The sequence below is a fragment of the Motacilla alba genome, chromosome 2 (genome assembly GCF_015832195.1).
Source record: "Motacilla alba alba isolate MOTALB_02 chromosome 2, Motacilla_alba_V1.0_pri, whole genome shotgun sequence".
NCBI lineage: Eukaryota > Metazoa > Chordata > Aves > Passeriformes > Motacillidae > Motacilla > Motacilla alba.
In genome coordinates, this window is record NC_052017.1 from 81,842,153 (window position 1) to 81,852,678 (window position 10,526).

The 10,526-nt window shown below is 41.7% G+C and overlaps 1 protein-coding gene across 1 annotated transcript; it reads left to right on the top strand.

Annotated features, from left to right (window-relative positions):
* The first annotated feature begins 1,011 nt into the window (after nucleotides 1-1,011).
* On the top strand, nucleotides 1,012-4,889 carry MED10 (mediator complex subunit 10). The gene is made up of 4 exons (XM_038129509.1): nucleotides 1,012-1,187; nucleotides 1,350-1,433; nucleotides 2,765-2,867; nucleotides 3,957-4,889. The coding sequence occupies exons 1-4, from the start codon at nucleotides 1,066-1,068 to the stop codon at nucleotides 4,050-4,052; spliced, it is 405 nt and encodes a 134-aa protein (XP_037985437.1). The 5' UTR covers nucleotides 1,012-1,065; the 3' UTR covers nucleotides 4,053-4,889.
* The last annotated feature ends 5,637 nt before the right edge of the window (nucleotides 4,890-10,526 follow it).

A 10,526-nucleotide genomic window follows, 5' to 3' on the forward strand; every position in this document is an offset into this window, starting at 1 on the left:
CTACTGCCTTTCAGTTTGAAGCCACTGCATGCTCTTGTAAAAAGTCCCTCTCCGTCTCCATCTTTTTTGTAGATTCCCAACAACTACTGGAAGGCTGTAATTAGGTCTCCCCTTCTCTTTTCTAGGCTGAAAAATCCCAAGTCTCTCAGCCTTTCTTCACAGAAGAGGTGCTCCATCCCTCCGATCAGCGTGGTGGCCTCCTCTGGATTCTCTCCAAGGGTCCATGTCCTTCCCATACTGGGGACCCCAGAGCTGGATGAGTTATCTCCTGACATTACTGGACTGCTCTGCTCAGGTTCAACCCAAAGCAGACATACTGAAAACAAGCTATTTGTAAAATATAGTTATGGTGATGTGCTGTGGGGGTCTGAGCATGTCAGACAACCTTCCCACAGAGATGACTGATAGCTGGATTATTTAATATAGACTGATTCATAACAGAAGAAGCAGTGGGCTCAAGCTGAGAGAGAGTGCATTTAGATTGGATACTAGGAATAAATTCTTCACTGTGAGGGTAGTGAGGCCCTGAACAGGCTGCCCAGAGAAGCTGTGGATGCCCCATCTCCGAACATGTTCAAGCCCAGGTTGGAAGGGGCTTTGAGCCACCTGGTCTAGTGGGAGGTTCTCTGCCTATGGCAGAGAACTTGAACAAGATGGTCCTTTCCAGCCCAAACCACTCTGCGATTCTCTGTTCCTACGTTTTGCTATTCCACAGATGATTCCAGTGTGGGGTTTATTATGAAGCAGAACCTGTCACCGCTTCCATTTCTTACACAGGCCCGAAGACGGCTCAGAGCTGGCAGACACAGGACAAGTTCGAACACACAACGCCGGGCTGCGGCGCCGGACCCGGCGCTGTCCCGGTTTTCCCTCACGCCACAGCGGCGGGAGCCGGGACCAGCCGCCCGTGAGGGGAGGGGGCGTGGCCTGAGCCAAGGGGCGTGGCTTTGACCGGGGGCGTGGCTTGGCCGGGGCGCGGCCGCCCCGCCTCGCGCCTCCCTCCCTCCCTGCTGCGCAGGCGCCGCGGAGCGGAAGTGTCGCGGCGCGGGGGAGGCGGCGGTGGCGATGGCGGAGAAGTTCGACTCCCTGGAGGAGCACCTGGAGAAGTTCGTGGAGAACATCAGGCAGCTCGGCATCATCGTCAGCGACTTCCAGCCCAGCAGCCAGACGGGGCTCAATCAGAAATTGTGAGGGGCCGTTGTCAGGGGCGGGCCGGGCCGGGCTGCGGGGCTTTTCCCCCTCCAGGCCCAGGGTGGTGCCTCAGGGCTCTCTCGCTCTCTGCCTGGGTATCGCTGGCCTCGCACCCACCCCGAAACCGGCTGAACCTGACCCGTTTTTCTTCCCAACAGGAATTTCATGGTGACGGGCTTGCAGGATATCGATAAATGCCGGCAGCAGCTTCACGATATCAGCGTGCCCTTGGAGGTTTTTGAGTAAGTCTGTGTGTGCCTGGAAAGGGAGGTGCTGCACTCGGTGACTGGAGGTAGCCTGGCTTCGCAGCGCGGGTATTTTGGCTGAGGGCTGCGTGTCCCAAACCCGGTCCTTCTGAATGCCTCGTGAGAACGTGGGCAGGCAGAAGGAGGTCAGAAGTACCTGCTGCCTGTGAGAAGGCAGAAAGGTAGGAGAAGTGTTAAAATATACACCTGTCTTCATAGAGCCACGGGATGCTTTGGAATGGACCTTAAAGCTCATCTAGTTTCAACTGCCCCACCGTGGGCAGGGATGTCACCTACTAGATCAGCTGCTCAGAGTCCTGTCCAGCTTGGCCTTTCAGATTTTTCTTTGACTTTTGCATTTGTAGGCAGTAACATGAATTCTGCCGAACTTAGTGATTTCATAACATCACAGAATGGGTTAGGTTAGAAGGGACCTTCAAGAACATCTGGTTCTAAAACCCCTGCTCTGGGCAGAGACACTCATTTAGTAAGTCAATGTGCATTTTTAAAAATAAACTTTTACACTAGATTAGGATCTGGATTTAAAGTTGCAAGGGAAAATAAAGTAAGTCAGTACTCAGGTGTTTAGTTTCAGGAGTGGCAGTCTGGCAGAGAATTGCAACATTAAAAGAAGAATCAACTTAGAGGAAGAGTTGTACTAGAGAGCTTTTGTCATGTAGCTGACACGTTAATTTACTGGTGTTTCTTCCAGGTCCAGATGTTACAGGTCTGCTGTTACTGGCTGTACCCGGCTTTTTTCAGTTGGGCTTTTACTCCAGCTGTAAATTTGTGATGACTCTTAAATGTTCTCTCTAGCGAGTTTCCCTTTGCCAGGAATTGTATTGCAAAACAAAATTGCAGATGAGCTTGCTGATGCAGTAGCGTTAATTTTTTACTCTTTACTGTGGTGTGTGCAGCTCCTCCTCGTCCTTGATTTGCTGGGTGCCATATTCCCGTGTGCTTAATGCTCACCATGTCCTAACTAACCCACTTCCTGGTTAGTGGCCTTCCCAGAGGACCATCTTCCTCTGATCATCTGTGCTTATTGCCTGTGAGGAGCTGGTAGATATATGGGGGGGGTTTTTGTGTGTGTGCGCCTTTAATACTTCATTCAAAGCTCTCTTGGCTTTCTGGAAACACAAGTTTGCTGGCCATGGCCTTGTCCTTGAGCTGCCTTTTGGAAATGGCTAGGTTTAACTGCGGTGGTTTTTAAAATGCACATTTCAGATAATAGTAGAAAGACAAAGACAGCAAGATGAGTAATTCTGTACCTTGGAGAGCATCCTAGTAGGAATGTGATCATTTAGCAGTGTCTTTTCTGTTTTCAGATACATCGATCAAGGGCGCAACCCTCAGCTTTACACTAAAGAGTGTCTGGAGCGAGCTTTGGCTAAAAATGAGCAAGTGAAAGGAAAAATTGACACTATGAAGGTAAACCAGAATTAATGGAAGTATAATGCAATAATGTATTTGATAAGTTTTTACTTTCCTGTAAATATGTGGGTATTTTTCACTTGTGCAGTTATTAACTTCTGTTATTATGTCATTTGTCTTACAAGTTGCTCTGCATCCCTGTATCTTAATTGATGCTGATACAGCCTGTTCAGGAAAGGAAACCTGTAATTTATCCCACAGTTGGGGGATGCAGTTTTCACTGTGATTTTATATTGATTAAAGCTATTTGTAGCAGTAGGGATATTTTACTTGGGTTTTTTGCAGTTGTGGAATTTTGCTGTGTGCAAATTTAAAAATAAACAAAACAGAAGGGGTATTTTTTCAGTCTGGAATGGATAGTAGAGGTTTAAAATGTCAAATATGCTCTATAATCATCAGTCAATCTTTATAAAATTAGTGAAAATGCATGCCAGCGCTTAGGGGTTACTGAATTTGTACTTTTATTTAGCATGAACCTAAGCATTCTGTGATACTGTTTAACTCCTGGAACTACTGCAGAAAAACACAATCAGAACAGGAAGTTTAGTGAGTTCTGAGAATGTTCTTTGGCTGAACTTGGTGTGGAGGATGACAAGTTGTACTGCAGAATGTAGACTTATGGAGATAAGTCCTGAGCTTCTTTTTCTTTTCTCTGTGCTTGTGAAATTGTGTACTTGTAAGGCAGGTGTAAGTTGCTTTTTGGAGTGGATTCCATATCAAATCAAGAGGACATGTCCTTAATCAGCTTTCCTTAATAAGGTCAGGCAGATATGAGTGCACCAGAGAGGTCCAACTGCTTTGTATTTCTTAGGAGAAAATGCAGGTGAATTTCTGGGAATTCACAGACATTTTAGTTTGCCTGGTGCATTCCTCATGGATTTCACTTGGGCATTTTATGTGGATTTTGTAAATATAACTTACTTTGTTTGTGTGGTTTTGGGGGTTTTTGGGTACTTCAGTTCACTGAGAGGTGTGTTGGGTACAGACATTTCTGTTAATATTAATACAAAATTCAGGTAATATTGCTTGATGAAATCTAAATAAATTGTTCAGATGATGTATATACATTTTTTTTTCTCTTTCCAGAAATTTAAAAGCCTGTTAATTCAAGAACTGACCAAGGTATTCCCAGAAGATATGGCAAAGTACAAAGCTATTAGAGGAGAAGATCCTCCTCCTTAAGTTGGCCTTTGATAGCTCTAAAAACATCTCATAAACTGACACCATGTTATAAAAACATTGATTGGCGAGAGAGAGAATCTAAGCCCTCCTAACAACCGTACTAAAAATGGCAGTGGTGACTGTAAAGGAGCTTGATTGTTGTTCATGGTTCTGGTCTGAAGCTGCTGAATCTTTCTGAAGACTTCTACTCAGTGATTGTGGTTGAAACTTCCTATGGTAATCTGCTTTTCTTTCCTGGAGGGTTTGAGAAATGTAGTTGCTACAGGTCATCAATGCAGAGCATTTCCCACAAAGTGCATTTCCATAACAGAAAAAGGTTTTTTGTTTTCTTAAAAGTGTGCCTCAGGATTGTGGGCTCATCTGTTTTTTAAGAGAAATGCATCTATTACACTTGATTATTTTTCATTTGTAAACTTCAGGGTTTTTTTACTGCAGTACAAACAGTTGACTGCTTTTGTCATGCCAAATTCTGCTGAGCAGGAGCCTGTCAAGGGCTGCAGTTCTCATGTGTCATAATTAGTTGCAGCCAGGAAAACCTTCAGATCTTTTGTTCTGGGAGGTGCAGTGCAGATGGCTAAGGATATAAAAAGTGAGCATACCTGGGGACTAGCTCCTCTGCAACTTCAATATTTTGTACAGTATTTAATGTAAGCTTTTGTTTATTCATTTTCTGCAAGCAAGTTGTTGAATAAAAATTTGAAAAAAATTTAAATCCCGACATTTTTCTTTTGTATGTTTCTCTTTGGAGTGTGAACTGAAAGCTGTGAAAAAATAGCATATTTCTCAGTTCCACACTGATAGAAATAAAATGTTCAAAACTTGGCTCTTAAAATTTTACATCTGAAGGTGGTGTAAGCTTGGTTATTTGGTTTTATGATGAAAGCTTCTGTTTTAGTACCTGAAACAGGAGATTTTGGGGATCAGCAATTGTCGCCTGAAGTCTTGGTTAGCTGTGATCTCATCTGTGGGATCTGTAACTGTTCATGCATAAGGGAGCCCCAGTATGGAACAGGATGGTGGCTCCTCACCCAGGGGTCAGAGGCTTGTGGGATAGATTGGGTTTGCAGTGGAAGTAAGAGGAGCCCTTTTAGTCATGGGTATTTGTGAAGCTGCAGCCCTTTGTGCTTATGTTTCTGCCAGATCTATCTTGACTTTTTGCATCAGCAAATTATTTTATTGCTTTAACTTCTGGTTCTCTAAATGGAGTGGTTTTGGGCAGGAGCTCCAAAATAGCACTATATGCATGTGCCTCCATAGCAGGCTTGCATGATTGGCTAAGACTTAACAGGGATTTAGGCATGTTTGGAGTTACTGGTGGCATAGTTTGCACATCCGAAGCAAGTCTGTGCTCAGTTACCTGCCTGAAGCACAGCCCATCCGTGATGCCAGGTACCACCAAACTTTGACATAGCAAGAGGAAAAACAAAACCAGAAAACTAGGTGTTCCTTTTAAACTTTGTTACCTATCAGTCTAAGTTAATCTAATTGCTGCCTGATATTACCCTACCCTGCACACTTGCTTTTCCTTGCATTTGTTCCACCTCTAATCACTTTCACCTTCACAATTTTACTGTATGAACTTGGAAGAGAAAGGTGGCAAGGAAAAGGCGCTCCATGTTTGTGTTTGGCTCAGCCTGGATTGCCCTGGCTCCCTAGGAGCTGCTGGAGCAAGGGCTGTGACTGCTAAGTGGGATGTATATAGGACACAGGTAAAGAGGATTTTTCATGTGTGTATAATGCAGTCGGGAAAGGAGCTTAAGAGCAAAATTGTAGACAGCAGGCAGGGGAAACGGCATTTAAATGACAGTTGAGATAACATTTAGGAGGCAAGAGGCCTGTAGATACTGGTCTGGATAAGGGAGTGTTCTGTCACTTGGCACTGACACCAGCTTGTGTGTCAGATTTGGTGGAGTAGGACTCTTTAAGACTGGTGCTTCCAATAAGTCTTACTTATATCTCATGCATTCATAGAACCACAGAATAGTTTGCATTGGAAGGGATCTTAAAGGTTATCTAGTTTCAACTCCCCTACCACTGGGGAGTTGCTCAAAGCCCTCTCCAGCCTGGCCTTCAGCACTTCCAGATATGGGCATTCACAGCTTCTCAGGACAACCCATTCTAGTGTTTCACCACCCTCACAGTGAAGAATTTCTTTCTAATACCTCACCTAAACCTGCCCGCTTTCAGTTTGAAGCCATCACCCCTTGTCCTGGGATTAGCTTGAAGTTAGAGGGATAAGCAGCTCCACAGCCCAGAGGCCCTGAAAATGTGTGAAATGTCTGCTCTGTAAGTGTATTGATTTATTGTTTCCATTAGTTAATGAATTAAGTGCCCGAGGCTGGCCACAGTGACATGGCTATGGGACATACCCCCATAACACTGACACCCATGCCTGCTGATGAGAAGAAGGTTTCAGGCTTCCCTGGCTCAGAGAGGTCATTTACACCTAAAGTGTGGATTACATGCTTTCCCTAGATATCTAGGTAGTCGTGGTAAACTTGGTGGCTGGGCTAGTTAGTGGAGATAGAGGGTTAGGGTATAACATTAGGTCACATCATCATGAAATCTCAGTTGCCTGTGTTTTGTTAGGAATCTAAGAGAACTTTTTTTTGGGTGGTGGATATATACATTAGGAGTAAAAATAAACGAACCAGGAAAAAACTCTCAGTTAAGTAATCAGGTTTCGTGTTCTGCCCATCTTCTGTTCCAACTTTTTGATACTTACTTATTCTTTTCTGCTTGCTTCACTTACGGTTTCTGGGCTAGTGATTCAAAATATTGCTATTGCTGTAACTGCCCATATTTAGCATGATATTGAGGAGAGGTAACTGTTGTAAATTATGTTTGTTTCAGACAAGAAAAGGTCGCCTGAATGAGTTTATATGAGTTTATAATGTAGAATGAGAATTGCTAGAAACAAAGGTGTTTTCCATTTCCAGTTGCAAATGGAACAGAAAAATCCAACCTAATTTTTCTCATTTGTTAATTGGTTCTCTGAAAAGGAGCATATGTCTGAATTATCCTGATGTCTGCTTTGTTTGATGATAACCTTCAAGGCATTTGGTGAAGGAGACTGTTAGATCTTTCCTCTTTCCCACTCTCTTACCTGCATGGTTGGAGGTGAGATGGAATTTTTTTAAGGGTAACATTAAAACAACATCAGCCAGGGAGCAAAGCTTCTAAAATAGATTTTTGTATCGCTTTAATTACCTGAAAGGAAAGTTTGAAGCCATTCAGGTTTCAAGTGCATCTTTGATTTTTTAGTAAGATTAATAAGATTTTGGAAATTAAACTGAATATGTAATTACAGGTAATTATTTTTTAAGCAATTATCTTTATTGCATACATTGTGAGATGAGAAGATGCTGGATAATGCTGCTCAGTACACAGTTCTTTAAAACAGAGTGCGTGCTCCTATACTCCATTTAGGATAAAGTCAGTGTAAAATTCTTTTTCTCAGGCAGAGAAAGAAACGGATCAAGAAGGTGCTAAGGATTTTGCTGGAACCTGTTAAGGCTCAGCATCCTCTATGTCACCTCTACCGGAAGGAGAAACAGTTGGGTGCCCAGCCTTCCCCTGTCCTTGAAACATTTTTTGCTTAAACTTCCTCGTGAAGAGCAAGTAATGAAGAGCTGTTCAGTCTGACAGAGGCAGACATAGGTGCTACAGGAGTTGGATGCTGCTCAGCTGTTGGCTTATCCAACCTATAGCTCTTGTTAATTTGTTTTTTTTTTTCATGCAGATCAAGGCACTGTCATTGTTAGCCAGTTCTCAACGTAAGATGAATCACCAGTGTGCCTGAGACAATCTGTTTCTCTCATATCACTCAGAAAAGAGTCTCTTGATGGTAAAAAAGTTGTCCTAGGCAGAACAGTTTGGGTTTCAGTGATTGACCTTTCTAATTTGGTTGGATGAACTGCTAAGTGGTGGGAATGGTTTGACAATTTCCCAGATATTTCATATTATGATGATTTTATAAATTGCTTTCTTGATGAGTGCAGTTCCCAAGTGATTGAAATTGCTTATTGTGTGATTCTAGCAGTTACCCCAGGTACTCTATAATCTCATCTTTGGCTCTCCTCTGACCACAGAAATAGAGCAGATAAACCCTGCAATCCACTTCTTTTTGTCCTAAGTGATCTTTGAGATTTTAACTAGATCAGTTAGAAACTACTCACCAAACTTGTAGTTTTACTGAAACCTTGCTAAAGAAATGTATTTAAAAGGTGAATTCTATAAACAAAGACTTAAAAATGTGTAAGAAGCATTCCAAACACTCAGTTTAACAGCAAGTTCATAATAGAGAAATATCCCTGCCAAGAATATTTCTGGATACTCATGTTTCAACACAAAGTCATTTCTTACTCTACTATGATTAATAGCTGCAGCGTTTCTGGGCAGGTGCCAGATGTCCTTCCAGCTCTGCAGAGCAGAGAGCCAAGGTGACACCAATATCTGCCCTGCTCTGTGAAAACTGTGCTTGCTGCATGTATTTCAATTACTTCCATATGCTTAAGATCCTTCTCTATATTTTCTTAATTAAAGTAATGGAGAAGTGAGCACACAATAAAGGTTACTTCTGTAACAGCTCTTGCAATTATCTTAAGTCAGGAATCTGTATTTTCTGTATTGTGACATACTTCATACTGAGAACTAGATTGTATTTAGTCTCAACAAGATGTAATGCAGACAGTGAAAATGAAACATCTTTCTGCACAGTATGAAAATTTTCAAAACAATTCTTTCTTCTCTCCTGGATGAAAACTCTCTTCATGTGCTAAGGAATGGCACTTAAAATTTCTTTTCCTACAGACCTAACCTGAATCTACTTCACTTGCTGTTTGCAATTTCATTACATTAGACAAATTTTTTCCAAATATTCCTCAAAGGAAGACAAAGCGACTTTTATATATAATCTGGGAACAGATAATTCAAATTAGTGTGATGCTACATTATTTAATAAGTTACTTGGGTGGTATTTATATCATTTCTGCAGCAAAGAAATAGCATGCTAATTATTGACATTCATAAACTTTTATTTGGAGTGTTACTAGGGATTCAAAATTCTTGTGTCTATATAAATGTAATGGCACATACCAAGCCACTTCTGTACCATCATGGAAATTCAGTCCTTGTCAGTAAACAAACAGAAGCTTGTAATTGTCTCTGAAATCATGGGTAGGTCCCATTTTTGTAGAGAAAATATTTTACCCTGAGCCACCTTACAAACACACTCCTAAAGTAAGAGATTTTCATTTAAATAGATGAGAAATTGCATTTTCAAGCTTATTATTTGTCTTAAAGTATTACTATATTTTCAATAATAGACTATTAACTACTATTTTATTACATTTGACCTATACTTTTTGAGACATTCTCTGATTTGGTCAAAGCATAAGACCCAAGAAGTTCCAACAGATAAAAATGGCTTTGAATAGATCTCTGATCAAACACCAGATGTCATTCGGTCTAAGATTATTTAATAAAATTTGCACTTATCACTTATTAGGTTACAGTACTTAAATGAATAATTGAATAGGCATCTGCTACTCAATAAAACAAAAGATGGATTCAGTGACACAGCACATCCTGTTTAAGAGAAGTGTGTGAGAGAAACTCGACAATGTTTCTTCTTTCAGAGACCTTAGGCATAAACAATGTGACATAGCTTTTTACCCAGCCTGGGAATTTCTCCGCTTAGGCAGCACACTGCAGCAGACACATAGCTTCACAGATACACTATTTCCTTGGACAGACTTTCTGCTTTTATATAAATGGACTTCCTAAAGTTGCTCTGCTGTGGAGATGACACATAATCTCTGTCATCTCTAGAGGTTGATACTCATGGTTGCAGAGCATTATGTTTCCAAGAAAAATTTAACTTGCTGCTCAGCTTAGACGCTCTACTTAGATTGAGTGGAGGGGAAAGAACCCTTAGGAGTATGTGTTGTAACTCACTGAGAGCACAGTGAAAGCAAAAGAAAGGAAGTCATTAGTAAACATCTTTTTTTTGTCTCATCTTTTTGGCTCCAAAATTTATCATAGAATCAGTTACAAAGCTTGCCATGCAAATATTGGTGTTGCTGTTACCTTATATCATTATCTGAGGAAAACAAATGGCCTAAGGAAACATTGCGGGCATGTGAAGAGAGGATTTGCAGGCAGAGAAAATTGTGCCTCAGAACAATGTAGCAGTACACAGCTGACTGACTGGTTATGCTTCCCTAGTCTCCACTGATTTAGGATGCGTAGATGCAGCACTTGGGGATGTGGTTTTGTGGCGAACTTGGCAGCGCTGGGTTAATGGCTGGGATCAATGATCTTGAGGGTCTTTTCCAACCTTAACAATTCTATGATTCTGTGACATCATCACCTTGATGTATATTACCTTTGAGCTTTACAAGTCTCAATTTTTTTCCTCCATGAATTTTTCGGGCTGCCCTCTGAATGCATTTAAACTGCAACATCTACAAA

Coding starts and splice junctions, on each gene's coding strand:
- MED10 (XM_038129509.1), top strand. CDS start 1,066: ATGGCGGAGAAGTTCGACTCCCTGGAGGAGCACCTGGAGAAGTTCGTG. Junction 1,188..1,349: donor ACGGGGCTCAATCAGAAATT/GTGAGGGGCCGT, acceptor TCTTCCCAACAG/GAATTTCATGGTGACGGGCT. Junction 2,868..3,956: donor GAAAAATTGACACTATGAAG/GTAAACCAGAAT, acceptor TTCTCTTTCCAG/AAATTTAAAAGCCTGTTAAT.